Source organism: Theobroma cacao, chromosome 5 (genome assembly GCF_000208745.1).
Source record: "Theobroma cacao cultivar B97-61/B2 chromosome 5, Criollo_cocoa_genome_V2, whole genome shotgun sequence".
In the NCBI taxonomy this organism is placed as follows: Eukaryota; Viridiplantae; Streptophyta; class Magnoliopsida; order Malvales; family Malvaceae; genus Theobroma; species Theobroma cacao.
The window spans coordinates 26,600,184-26,615,671 of NC_030854.1; the positions used below are offsets into that span (position 1 = coordinate 26,600,184).

The 15,488-nt window shown below is 32.8% G+C and overlaps 1 protein-coding gene and 1 pseudogene across 1 annotated transcript; one reads left to right on the top strand and one right to left on the bottom strand.

The window, feature by feature from the left end:
- On the bottom strand, window positions 102–5,122 carry LOC18598929. The gene is made up of 3 exons (XM_007028673.2): window positions 3,106–5,122; window positions 1,199–1,325; window positions 102–834 (listed from the first exon to the last, which is right to left on the bottom strand). Exons 1-3 carry the CDS (start codon window positions 4,803–4,805, stop codon window positions 361–363), a joined length of 2,301 nt encoding a protein of 766 aa, XP_007028735.2. The 5' UTR covers window positions 4,806–5,122; the 3' UTR covers window positions 102–360.
- Window positions 10,575–13,556, top strand: LOC108661983 (annotated as a pseudogene).

Here is a 15,488-nt window from a genome sequence, read left to right on the forward strand (position 1 = left end):
CAGATGTCTGTCTAGGAAGACCACAGTCAAAAAAGGAGAAGAATCCAAGAAAATGGATCTGCAATTCCTGAATGAAAATCATTAAAATCAGCAAAGCAGGATTGGCAATGGACATTTTCCACTCATACATTCATGAGCTCAAAAGAACAGGATGAACACATTTTCTCTTTGGAGGGAATCTCCAACCAGTAAATGAATCATACAAAGGTAAATCTACAGAGAAGTTACAAAAAGAACACCCCTTCCCCTGAAAAAATTAAGGAAATAAAAAGAAAAAAAAACAAAAAACAGTATTTGGTATTACAGTTACAAATGTAGGTACATGTTTCTTTCCTCCTCACTACTGCACTTCTTCCACCTTCAAACTAACTCCATTAGGAGAGGATCACCTTCAGCCATTATTCTGATTAGCTTTATGAATTCCTGTTCACTTGACACCTTCCATGGATGCACCGCAGCTGCTTGTGCAGAATAATGTGTTGAAGAAGAATTAGTTGAAGGTAGGTCCTGCTTATACACCATTTTACTAAGCACTGAATCAAAATTCTGAGGCAAATCCATTGACAAAAAGAACATGGGTATGGCAACCTTTTGATGGATTTCTAGATGCCCAACCAGACTAACAAGATCAACAAAGTCTGCTACAAAGCGCCTAGGAATGTAGAATATCTCAGAACTGCAAATTGTGAGGCTCTGGTCACTCCTTACAACTTCTTTATAATTCACTTGGAAGTGAACTGGCATTGTACTAACAACTTTCTTTACCATGTCCGCTTGCTTTGAATACCAATCTGAATTTCCATTGGTTGATGCAGTAGTCCAAGACATGGATACCTTATTCCCATGAAATTGAGAGGAAAAGTAAAACAGTGACTTTGTAGTTACTCAAAATAAACAATTTTCGTCTTTTTGGAACATAGTGCTTCATATTGTGTAAATATTGTGTAAGATTATATTGTTATTTACATGCATAAACAGACATAACAATTCAAACTGTTCCCTTCAAATAAATGGCAAACGAAAAACTATTGCAAGAAACAAATAAGTGCTAGAACAATTAATAATCATGTGAATGGTTACAGAAACATAGCCAAGTAGGTCTCAAAAGGCTTACCCAACTAGTTTTTTAAATATTTAAAATAACATGTCAAGAGTCAAAAGAAAATAAATGCTAAGAGAAAAGGCATAGCTTTGGTACCTTATCTGCAATCCATAGCTTAGTCTTGTCTGCCTGTAGTAGATTCCAGTAATTAAGAATGGTATCATCTTCAAGGAATAAAAAGCCGTCTGCACTAGAAAACCGATCAAATATCTTGGGCAGATGCCTAAAACAAATGTTAAGAGATAATTAGTAAAAAATGAAAGATGCCCTGCACAAGTAATTCTGGTTTAACATGACTACAGGATGACTCAATACAAATAAAACAGGTAGGTTATCACTTAACTGCTATAGTTTCCATGATTATCAACCATCAATTGACCACATAACAACAATTTGCTGCCTTTAGGAAGACTTTACTCAGAAGAAAGGAACACACGAACAACTTAATTGACATATTACCAAACCTAACTTACACTTTAACAAAAATAAGTAAACAGAAACACATTGTATTGCAATATAATTAATAAAACTCCAATTGCAGTATAAGATAACTTCTTCAAAGAGATGATTAATTGTTTATACAACTAATTTATTCAGAAAATAATATTGATGGGCATTAAATTTTTCTAAGGCTTTGAGTAGGGACGATGAGAAAAATTCTAAATCCGATGGTTATGCTATAAAATAGGACAGTAATTATGAATATTGGGCCTTAGATTGAAAAGTTTTCCACTCAATCCTTCCTACCAAGCAAAGCCTTAGTGACGGTAGAAGAGGGAGCCTGGCTATGATTTAGCAAGGGAAAGCAGAGGTAGTACTTTGAATTAAAAGGAGATGTGGCTTGGCAAGAAAGGAACAGATTGTCAAGGATCATGGGAGAAATCAGAAAAGATGGCCATTTTCGAGATTTTAAAATGTCTAATGATACTATCAGGAATCAGCAAGGACCAATTACAATGTAGCAAATCCCAGCTTCAAATAATACATCTACTTCATGCAAGGACTCTTTATAGTATAACTTCCATTCCCCTAAGGCTAAAAAAAGGCCATTTGCAAAAACTTCAAGTCAAATCCAACTTAAAAAGTACATCCAGTATATTTTGAGTTAATAGCTTCCAATGAATGGTCATATCAAAAACAAAACCCTGCCTGAATATGGAAACTGCTAATCAGAGTAGGGGCCAGCCCAATTGGCAATTAGTATGTTATGGATCAATCATCTACCATAAAGAGACTCATTTTTCATTTTCAAATTCAAATAAAATGATTCTCAGTATAAAAGTTGCTTCATACAACAAACAAAAAAAATTCAATATCAACCTCCACTACCTAATATATGACAGCCTCTTATTTAGTAGTCTCTAAATTGCACTACATTTGCACCTCCAATTTTACAATATAATTAAAAGAATCCAGATCAACAGAAAATCAAAGGTTAAGACATTCAATATGAAGAATAATCCAAGTATAAAACGAAATTAATCAATTTTTACACGACTTCATCTTCTGTAAAACAACACAATATCATTTGCTTCACTATCTCATGCATGCATTTACTGCCAACTATGTTTCTGTAAAAGGCACATGAAAGAAAATCAAGACACTTTCATATTAGTTTTCCATGGATCAAGTGCATTTATGAAAACTGGATGTCCCAATTCACTGCAACTAATAATTGTTCTCTACAAATAATATTGCAATTAATAATTGATAACCAGATTCAGTTTGTCCAACGTTTTAAACAACAATTTATCTGGAGGTATTTTGCAAAAATCTCCCTGCCCAGCTAAGGACAAAAGAAACTCAGGCGAATCAATGCTCTAATGGCCAGGAAAGGTATCTAGTAAACCAGAATATAACTTTGTTCCCCAAAAATACAAAAGAGAAGAAAAGTAAGACAAATTCAACAATTGAAATGATAAGCAAGAAGCATCATAGACAACTAAAGTGATAAAATAAAAGTATTATGTCAAGGGTAAGAAATGATTCTTGTGGCAACTTACTTGTAAATTTGATCTAATTGACCTTCTTCGACAGCAAGATCTGAATTCTTCTGTGCAGACAAAATAACCACAGTTTTAAATATTCGCCCATAAAGCAATCTCCACTCCAAGGCAGTACGTTCCACAGGACCACTGCAGAACATGATAAGCACAACATTTCCAAAGTTCTTCCTCCAATGAATCAAATTCCCAATCTCATAACTAACTGTCCCTGTTTCCTCCACCGCTAGATGAACAGATGCCAATTTCTGAGGAATAAAGTCTTTTCGATCCCCATGACCAATATTTGCCCGTGGCCTGTCCAATTCCAATGACATCAACCTTGGCTGCTGATAACCCACAGCAAGCAAGTCCTGAAGCCAAGCAGCAGTAAACCTTACGTCCTGCTCGGTCCAAAACCCCTCTTCTGCCATAGCATAACTCAATTCCAATATCTTCTCAAACAACCTATGCTTATTTGATCTCCACGACACCAAGAATTTAATCAAACGACCCACATTCACATGAAGATCCTTCTCCTCTGAAAAGGGGTATGCCTCAATTCTGTCATACCGGTGAACTGTAGCTGGATACACAACAACATAACCACCAATCTCCCACAAAAGCCTCTGTCCCCAATAACCCCTCAACACATCTGAAGCCATTGTACTAACAGAAACAGGGAGCATCAAGGCCCAAAATGCTGATGAATGATATATCGTATTAAATGAATTTAATGGCACCATCATACCTTGAGGCAATGCCACTTTCGGTGCATGCTCATCAAACCTAATATCAAAAGCTTCCAAACGTGACTTCCTAGTAAAATAAAACACAGAATCAACATCCGGTAACCCATTTGAAATCCCTTGTTGTATAAACTGTTTCCCACCAAAAACCTCAGTGTAAAATTCCTCATGTCCAATTTCACCCACATTTTCCAATGGTAATCCCCTAGGCCAAACTGACCGTTGCCCGAAATGAATATAAGGGTTGATTACAGTCCTGTTAGGATTATCATGACTGTACTGCAATATAACTTCTTGCCTAGCTCCTTCCCCTACTAATTCCACGTCAAAATGTTTCCCTAAATCATTATCAATTATTTCCCCCCGATCATCAGCATCAAAGATCTTTTTAGCACCATGTTGAATCGCAAACAAATAACCAACACTTTTTCTAACATAAGAATCATAAGGCAAATGATCCACAACACGAAAACCCAAATTAGCTTGCATATCTAATGACAGAAAAATAGCACCTTTTAAGCTCCAATCTCTGGGTGTCCTCGAATTCCCGATTGCCAAAACCTGCCACCCTTTAACCTTCACCATCTTTTTCAACGCGTCAGACGGGTAATTTGAAACGGAGACAACCACCCATTGCTCTGATCTGAAATTAGCGTACGGCGACGTTTTGTCAGCAATGGGTTTGATTGAATTCCATTTGAGTTGAGGGAGAGATATGGAATCGATGGCGTGTTGGGTCTGAGATTGGAGGCAAAGGAGGGAAGCCGTGTTGGTGGAGGTGTAGAGGAAGAAAACGGCGGCGATGGTGGAAATTAGCACAAAGATTGTGATGATTCTGTAAAAATTCTCAGAAACCCATGTGGAGAAATCGAGGTTTTTGGGTTCAGCGAACCTGCCTTGTTGAAGTGTAGGGAGGGTTCTGATCTGGGGACGTTTCGGAGATTTCGGAACTGCACGGTCTTGGACCAACATTTGATCTTCTGCCTAGAAATTTCAAAGCTAAATTCTTGCGTAGATCTTCACTTCTGTTCCTCAGTGTCAGCTTGACTCATTGCTTGACTCTAAAAATGGAGCCAGCTGCTTCACTGTTTTGAACTCTCTTTTTGTTTTCGTTTTCGTTTTCGTTTGGGTTTGCTTTTATGCTCTGTGAAAGACTAAAAGGAACAGAGAGACGGGCACGCTCTCGTGTGGCTGCCGACAGGTACAAGCGAAGAGAGGGGTGGTTTCGTAGGCTTCAATGCAAATGTAACGCAACTGCTACTAGTTTGGTGGGTCGTTGTTCTGTCTTCTTCTGGAAATTTTTTTTTATTATTTTCTCTTCATGCATTTATTATTGTTATTAGCATTTTCTTTTCCTTTCTGTGGTTGGAATGATTGAGCGTTTGAGCTAAAGCCTTTAATTTAATTTAGGAAAGGTAAGCTAGCCCTTGCGGTGGCGGCAGATAAATCAGATGCTGCTACTCTGTACTCTGGGGCCACCCATTCGCCCTAAACATGACTGGTTTGGTTTGAGATCGATAAAAGCTTCCTCTAAACAGCGATGGCAACCCGTGAAGCAACTTGCATTTTTTGCTTTTTGCTCCAAGAACGCGAAAATTTTTATTCAATTTCAAAATTTCACGTCTAAAATTAATAAATTTACAAGTCGGATAATGTAACCATGTGTATTTGAAATCGTCATAAAATAATTAATTATTAGTTAAATTATCTCAAAAATATATAATTAAAACAATTAAAATTTACTTATTGATTATCAAATTTATCTCTAAACAAATCAACATAATTTAGAGACAATATTTAAATTTTGACTAATTGAAATTTACTTTTTACCTTTTAATCATTTAATTTATCTCTAAAAATTAAGATAATTTGAAAATAAGATGTAAATTCGATCAATCAAAACTCAAGATTTCAAAGTTTGACCAATCAAAAGACTATCTATGATTCATCATAATTTATCTCTAACCAAATTAATATAATTTTGAAGTAAATTCAAAGAAATTAAATTTAAGATTAAGCCGTAGATCCTTGACACACGAAGAATCAGACCAAGTCATAGATTATCAAAGAATATCAAAGATTGTAGACTCTACGTATGATAAATATTTGTTATTTGTCTTAGAATTTCTAATCTAATTTTTGATACAAAATTTGTGTATATAAATTTCTAACACACTCAATGGGACAATCTTTACCTGTCATGTCTTTTCTTCAAAATCTCAAATTTCCAAATTGCAATGGCTCTCAAAGAAGAACCTCGTTAGCAAACTAGCTGTCAAAACTGCTCAAGCAAATCTTGCAATTTCTCAAGATTCATCATCAAGCACAAATATTCCATTTCATCCATATGGTATTATGAAAAGGACAAAAGCTCTTACTGAATTGTATAAGCAAACTTCTGTAGTGCTGAACCAAAATCTTTTATTTGATGCTTCTTCTCCAAGTTTAGAAGAAATCTTTGCTCTGCAACTTGCTTCCTCCAAAGGATCAAGTACAAATCTTTAACTCTCATGCAAGGAACAAGATGATTATTCAAATAGTAGCTTTGTTCTTTCATTCCCTCGACACAGTTCCTCTTCAAAAGCAAATTTTAGAGTGATGGCTGTTATGACAACTGGCACGACATCTCTAGAAAAACATGTTGCACTTCTTGCGAAGACTTTAAAATCTTTGACGACAAGCATTAGAGAAAATGATGAGCAAGTTGCGTTGATGATAGCAAAAATTAACAACTTTATTGGAAAGACATAGGTTGCTCTTAGCCAAAATCAATGCCAAAATATTCAAGAAAATGATGAGAATTCCATTACAGAAGTGGAAAACAATCCTCAACAAAAAGCCAATAAAGTGGTCACGGCAAACCAATTGAAGGAATTCATCAACGAATTGGTGGAAAGTGTTGTTCAATTTTTTACCCATGCAAGAATACGTATTGCAAAGATAATATAGTGATAAGTAGAGTGTCGATCTCACAGAGAATTGAATTAATTCTTATTGTTAACTACTAAAATTAACACACCATAATTTTATATAAACAATTAAAATTAAACTTAAAACTAATAAACTAATAACTAAAGTAATCTAAAATATATTAGCAAAATTATTTTATTAACTTCTAGAGATTACTAGAACAAAAATTATAATGTCCCTCAATACTTCATTTGAATATTGTCTTTTTCTCTTAACTCAGTTTAATGGATTAAGTTGTTAACCTAGAGTCCTAATTTATTTACAAATCTTTATCGAGTTTCTCATAAAAATACCTCTCTCAATTAATTTACTATATATTTATACAAATTAAATTTAAGAAAGATTCATTAAGTTTGCACTTTAATTTAAGCTACGTATGGCTTATAAGTGTATGTCTATCTTATATGCAAATCAAACCATCTAATCAACTAAGTGCATTCGATCATACGCTATTTTATTCAAGGTCTACCTAAATCTCTTTCGTCAAAATTTAACCTAGGTTTTCAATTCAATCTAATTGGTGGTCAGTCAACTAGAAGTATTAAGAACATAATAAAATAAACAACTTAAATCTATTAAAGGTAAGCAAAAAAGAAATAAATAAATCAGATTACATATTGAGTTCAATCATAATCTTAGATAAACAATTTAGTTCTCCATCAAGTCACACATCATCATCAAATAAAATTTAAACATTAAAAACAAACCAAGAAAATAAGAGAATAACAAAAAGATAGAAAAACCCAAGAATTGTATTCTTGATTTCCAAATCTCTTTGAATTTTTCAAATTCTTCTTCACTTTAATGACTTTGTGGCTTGACTCTCAGTTGTCAATCTGGTATTTTTTTCCCTTTTAAAAGTCCTTCGAAAAGTTATTTTTATAGGGCTTTAAAGTTAGGCCAAGTTCGATAAAGAAAAAAGTCAAATCCAATCAAGATTTCCTTATCAAACTCCGTGGGCCACGGCCTACTACCTCCAAAGTCGCGGCCTTGACAATTTAAATAGCAAAAATTGTAATTGTTCTAGGACTACTACAGTACTCCAATTTCGAAAAGATTTTTGACCACTTTTTAGGCTGAACTAGGCAAAGTGGTAAACATAAAAGTTGTAGCTTTTTCTCTTATATTTCCAATGACAAAAGAATCATCTAATTTAGAGCTCTATAGAGAGAGTTATGATTAAAATACCAAAATATGTGCAGTGAAAGTCTGCACTTTGAAATTGCTTTCCTTTTTTCATTAAAATTCTTCTTTCATTAAACCTACAAAAGTACAAATAAATCAATAACAACCTATCTTATTCACATTAACACAGAATTAAGTATAAAATTAAGTAAAATTAGATTGACTCACCTAAATTAACTAACCTAAAATAATTTAAATAAAATATACTAATTTTTATGCATTACTACAAGAACCAAGCTAAATTACTATCAAAATTAATTCCAAATAACTCTATATTAGAGAGTTATCAGAAAGTGTCACCTAATTTTCTTACACTTATGAGAAACCATACTTTTAAAGGATTGATTGCATGAGGATGTTATAGAACTATCAACCACTAAAGTTCCAATAGTTTGATAGCAAAGGAAATCCTCATCAACATGTTGCACATTTTGTGGAAACTTGCAACAATGTTAGCATCGATGGAAATCTTATGGTAAGTAGTTCTTTTGCTCTCTAAAAGGCAACACCTTCAATTGGTACACTAATTTGAAGCTTGGGGCCATTGATAGTTGAGAGCAACTAGAATGTGAGTTCCTTAATTGCTTCTATAGCACTCGACGTGTATTAAGTATGATTGAACTCACAACTCCAAATCAATGAAAAAAATGAACCTGTGATTAATTACATCCATAGGTGGAGAAATCTTAGTCTTAACTACAAGGAGCGATTGTTCAAGTCATCAGCCCTTGATATATGCATTTAGTGGATGAATTAGGGATGATGCTACATTTTTCAAGGCATTAAGCCTAAAACTTTTGAACAATTAGTTACTCGTGTACATGTCATGGAGTTAAGCATGTTAACAGCTAGAAATCAAAGACCTCTAGTGCAAGAACCAAAGAAGGGCAAGTAAGATGTTTGTAAAAGGGGTAAAACTTTGACAGATAAAGGTGAAGGAAAATAGTTTATGATTGTGAACACCAAACCCATCAAGATGACTACCAACTCAAAAAAAAAACCTAGGAGATAAAGTTTGGCTTTTTGCAAGATAAAAAGAAATTGTCTTTAAAGGAAAGGAAAGATAAGCAGTACATTTCCCTAACTTAGATGTTGTAGAAATCTTGGAAGAATTTCTAAAGTCAAAGCTTACTCAATTGTTAAAGATGAAGTGACTTGAAAAAGCTGATCTAGTAAATGACCCTAACTATTGCAAGTACCATCATTTGATTAGTCACCCTATAGAAAAATATTCTGTCATGAAAGACAAAATCATGGGGCTATACAAGGATGGGAAAGTCAAGTTTGAAGAAGAAATGGTGTCATCATATTTGGCATTAGTGATGAGCATGGTTTCTCAACCAAATGTGTTAAATACAACCATAAAATTTGTATCTTTCGACTACATCACATCAACCCCAAATACAAAAGAAGCATCCAATCTTCAAGTTATTAGACATTTTCAAATAAATATGGGACACAATCCTATGCTGCAATAAAAGGAAAAATTATGTTGATTAAAAATTAGAAAATAAAGAAAGGGTCATGTTTGTTATTAATAAGAAAATAAGGGAAGTGTCATGTATGTTGGAGCAAACCAATAGTTGTGATTGTTTGAAATAAAACAATTGTGTTTGTTAGGAATAGGCACCTAAGCTTATAAAAATAACTTGTTAGGAATAGGCACCTAAGCTTATAAAAATAACCCTTTTTTAAGTAACAGAACGTACAACAGAAAACAATAACAACAATCTCTCATTCCTTTCTTAAGATTCTCCAAGTTTTTTTCTATATCATTTTGTCGTAGAAAAATCTTATAGAAATTTGATAATTTTGACATACTCTAATGAGTGCTTAGTGTATTGATTTTGTCAGTATAAAATGCAGTCAATCACTGGGTTTCATTATATTTTTGAGGTTTATACACTAGTAACTCTTTTACACACTACAAATGTGGGTGAATAAAACCTTAAAGGCCGTGGCATTGATAAATGTCTTAAAGCTTTTTTGGCATTTTTTAGTTTAGTGTTCTAACAATCTTAAGGTTTTATTTCGTTTTAAATAGTTGCTATAAGTGGAACACTGAAGGAATTGGCTTCTAATTTTGAGGTTTGGTATGACCAGGTTAGGTCGTTAACTTGTTTTGATAAAATGGAAGTTTAAATGAATCGTAGTACTATGCTAATTTTTACTCATAGAATCTACCCCTTATTAAAATTCTAAATCTTTTGTTGTTGCCATTCTTTCTATTGAGAGTCGCGTTATGCAACAATTGACAGAAGAAACCGAAAAGCACATGCCTAATTTGGCTCTTTGGCTATAGTAAACCATTGTTACAATGCAGTGTGGTAGGTTAATTTTTTAGTTGGTGAATATACGCAATGAAGTTTCTTAAATGGCCAAGTGAGCAATCAAAATTTCTTCACTTAAGCAATGGTTGACGAGTTTGTTTTCCTTTTTACATTGCTTTAGATTTTAATAGATGGTTGTGGATTGGATAAGAATTCTCTTGTTCATTGGGTCTAATTTTGTATCACTGGTTTAATAGCAAGCTTTACGGATTAATAATTAATTTCTAAAATCATAAAATTAAACAGTGAATTCTACATGGGGTTTGCAACTAGATTAACAAATGGGCAAGGTAAGCATCCTCTATTTTATCTTTGGCATTATTTTTTATGTCTAGTATGCTGATGTCCCTAACGGCCACTTATTCATTTGAGGTTCTTTGCTATTATCGATGTAGTATTCTTATTTTGCAAAAAGCAGTGAAGAGTTAGAACAACCTAAAGAATCTTAATTTTATTATTAATTTTCGAGATATAGTTGATGGACATTTTCCCAAGGATCAATCTCTAAATGCTGTGAATAAAGTAGTCGGTGAGTTTGAAAAAAAATTTAATGGTTTTGTGTATCACATGATTAGAAATCATTGTCTTTACAATCTCCCACGAGATAAGCTGCTTCCATTATTGATGACCTACTTATTAGTGGTGGTGGTCATGGCTACTATGAATTTTCACCAACACCAGAATACAGATTTGTTTTATTAGATGGCTATGATATCAGTATAATCGGATGGCCTTATGATCATCCAAATACATTGAAGGCCTTGAAATTCCTAAAAAAAAAAGTCTGAATTTAGATAAAAATAGCCTAGAAGGATTAGAAGGCCTTGATAGAAGGTTCCTTATGTTCAACGAAGTTGTTGGAAAAGAACAAATGGAATGGTTGGATGGTGAACTTCAAGATACAACAAACTTGAAACAAAAAGTAATTGTATATTGTCATTTACCTTTGGATCCAGGTGCATCAAATCAAAAAGTGCTTTTATAGAATTATGACCAAGTAATGAATTTGATTCATTGTTACAAATGTGTGAAGGTATGTCTAGCTGGGCATGATCATGAAGAAGGACATTGAATTGATTCTAATCTATGGATGGTACCACCCAACAAAGATAAGTCAATAGCACAAGTGGAATGTGTAAAGGTAATTAAATGCCTAATGTATGTAACAACGTGAACAAAGCCAAAAATAACATTTGTTGTTAGAAAATTAAGTCAATACACAAGTAATCCAAGTATTTTGCATTAGCAAGCATAAATAAAATACTAAGGTATTTAAGAAAACAATCAATTGTGGACTTTGCTATAATGGATATCCATCAGTACTAAAAAGATATTCAGATGCTAGTTGGATTACAGCTTTAGAAAATCATGCTTCCACAAGCAAATATATCTTCATGTTTAGTGGAGGTGCCATTTCTTGGAGGTCTAAGAAACAAATGTGTATAACAGATTTTACCATAGCAATCGAATTTATTGCATTGGTTGCCACCACTAAGGAAGTCAAATGACTAAGAAATTTACTTTATAGTGTGCCTTTATGGGCTAAACCAGTTTCTCCATTTTTTATCCGTTGTGGTAGTGAAGTAACTCTAGCAAAAGCACATAGCCAAGTGTATAATGGAAAATCTAGACATATTGGATTAAGACATAGCTATGTCAGATAATTAATTTCTGATGAAGTGATCACTATAACTTTTGTAAGGTTTAGTGAAAACTTGGCAGATCCTTTAACAAAAAATTACTAGAGATCTTGTAAATAAAGACCTCAAAGGGGATGGGGCTCAAACTCATAAATTGAAAGTCACCCATGGTGGAAACTCGACTTAATGCTTGGTATAATGTCAAGTCTTGAGTTCAACGAGACAAAGTACATCAACTGCATGTGGCTGCTAGCACTATAATATAATATATTATATCTTATCCCAAATAAAGTGCTAGGTACCTGTAATAGTAAAGAAAGAATAAGTTATACACTCTTAATAGATCCATACCATAAAGTTTGTTAGAATGCTTTAGTTGTGGGGGCATTCTTGATAGGATCTACTTATGTGAGTGTAAAGTGTGGCTACTTCTAAGAGCTCAAGAGCTTGGCTATAACAGCACGCATGAAAAGAGGATGCATACGCATGGCTATAAAAGCATCGTTGGATATTGTGCATTCATTAGTGTTGTAATAATTGTGTGAGATGTGTTCGGTTAATCAAATGGAATAACTGGTTCAAAGCATAATCTACCATGCAATTTTAATTAACTTTAACATGTTTTCACTAAGTGAAGGTTTAAACGAAAAACACCTTCATTTATACAATTGATTTCCAAGATTATCGAAAATTTGGATTAATTTGAAAATGATGGAGGATTGTTGGACATTTTCAAATAAATATGGGGACAAAATCCCATGTTGCAATAAAAGAAAAAAATCATGTCATTTGAAAATTAGAAAATAAAGGAAGGGGTCATGTTTGTTGAAAATAAGAAAATAAAGGAAGAGTCATGTCTATTGGAAAACACTAATAGTTGTGACTATTTGAAACAGACACAACTATGTCTGTTAGGATTTAACACCTAAGCCTAAAAAAATAATCCCTCATTTAGGCAATAGAACATACAACCACCAAAAAAAAAAAAAAAACAAACAACGTCTCCTTCCTTTCTCAAAATTTTTCAAGTTTTCTTCTATATTATTTTACTGCAGAAAACCTTATAGAAGTTTGATAATCTTGTCATACTCCAGTGAGTGCTTAGTGTATTGATTTTGTCAATGCAAAACATCATCAATCAGTAGGCTTCATTGTATTTTCGAGGTTTATACGCTGATAACTTTTTTGCACACTACAAGTGGGGTAAATAAAACCTTAGGGACAGTGACATTGATACACGTCTTGAAGCCCTTTTAGTATTTTTTTAGTTTGATGTTTAACATAAGTGAATAGAGCAGTGCTTGTGGCCTTACAATTAAGGATCTAGACAATGAAGGATAGATCCTAATTACCCATCAAAGAGTGATAACTCTATGATATAGAGTTATTTAGGCTTAATTTTAATAGTAATTTAGCTTAGTTCTTATAGTAGTGCATAGAAGTTAGTAGGTTTTATTTAAATAAATTTAAATTAGATAATTTAGGTGAGTCAATCTAATCTTATTTAATTTTGTGCTTAATTTGGTGTTAATGTGATTAAGATATGTTGTTATTGATTTATTTTGCTTTTGTAGGTGTTTAATGAGGGAAGAATTTGAATGGAAGAAGGAAAGCAATTTTAAGGTGTAGATTTTCATTGCACATATTTCGGCATTTCAACCATAACTCTCTTTACAGAGCTCTAAATGAGATGATTCTTAGACCATTGGAAAGCTAAGAGAAAACGCTATAACTTTCATGTTTACCATTTCACCAATTCGATTAGGAAACTAGTTAAAAATCTTATCGAAGTTGAAGCACTGTAACAAGCCTAGAGCAATTACGATTTCTACTAATTAATTGTTCAAGGCCGCGGCCCACGTAGTCTAATGAAGAAATCCTAGCTGAAATTGACTTCTTTCTTCATCCAACTTAGCCTAACTTCAAAATCTTATAAAACCAATCTTTCGGAAGACTTTTAGAGGGGAACAAAACACCATACTTAGAGTTGAGAATCTAGCCACAAAGTCATCGAAGTTGAGGAGAAATCAAGGGGATTCAAGAAAATTTGAAGATCAAGAATTCAATTTTTGTGTTCTGTTATCTTTTTGTTATTCTTTTCTTAGTTTTTGTTTTTAATGTTTAAACTTAATTTGATGATGATGTGTGACTTGATTAGGAGTTAAATAATTTATTTAAGATTATGATTAAACTCAATACGTAATCTGATTTATTTATCTTTTTTTTGCTTATATTTGATGGATTTAAGTTGTTTATTTTATTCTGTTCTTAATGCTTCTAGTTGATTGACCATCAATTAGATAGAATTGAAAATCTAAGTTAAACCTTGACGAAAGAGATTTAAGTAAACATTGAATAGAATAGTGTATGATTGAATACACTTAGTTAATTAGGTGGTTTGATTTGCATATAGAGTAGACATACACCTATAAGCCATAAATAGTCAAAATTAGAGCATAAACTTAATAAATCTTTCTTCTATTTAATTTGCATAGAAATATAGTAAATTAATTGGGAGAGATTATTTTATGAGAAACTCGATAGAGACTTGTAAATAATTTAGGATTCTAGATTAGTAACTTAATTCATTAAATTGAGTTAAGAAAAAGATACAATAATTAGATGAAGTATTGAGGGATATCATAATCTTAAGTCTAGTAGTCACTCGAATTTAATAAACTTACTAATAAATTTTAGATTAGTTTTATTTTTAGTTTATTAGTTTTAATTTTAATTTAAATTGTTTGGATAAGATTAATGTATGTCAATTTTAGTACTTAACAATAAGAATTAAAATAATTATCTGTGAGAACGATACTCTGTTTTATCACTATATTACTTGTTAACAATATGTGCACTTGCGTGAGAAATCAACAATAAAGAGGTTGAAAGAAAAATCCTCCCAAGTATAAGAAACCACCAAGAAAATCCAAAATAGTGAAACAACCACCCAAGGAACTGATGCCAAAGACAATGCAAAGGTAAACAAGTCCATGCAAGCGTGAGAATTTCATTGTGTGAAGGTCTAGACAGCTAATCACCTTGAATGAGTTCAAGCCAATTTAGTTTAGAAATGAAAGGTCAATTCCCACATTTTGTTTCCAAGTTGATGAAGATGTTGGGAATGAAGAAAAAGTTAACTTTGAATATAATTTCTCTTATCGTTCAAAAATTAGTTTTTCTGAAGAAGACTTATTATTAAGATTTATCCTTCATAATCAACCTCTTTTTGTTGTGAGATATATTCGTGAACAAAAAATCAATCGATTCTAGATAAATGATGGATCTGCTGTTAATATACTCTTATTGAAAATAATGAAATATCATTTTTTTTCTTTTTTTTTAATTTTTTAATCTCGTGAAAGTCAATAAATAACAAGATAAGAGAGACAAGATGTAAATGGGATTCTTGTTCTAAGAAGAGGAAGCATTAAATACAAGTAAAAGAGATGTATTGGAAACGATGGAGAGGAAGATTAGAGCAGTTCTTGAAGTACTCAGTGTTGTGGTGATTAAGGATAAGTAAAGAA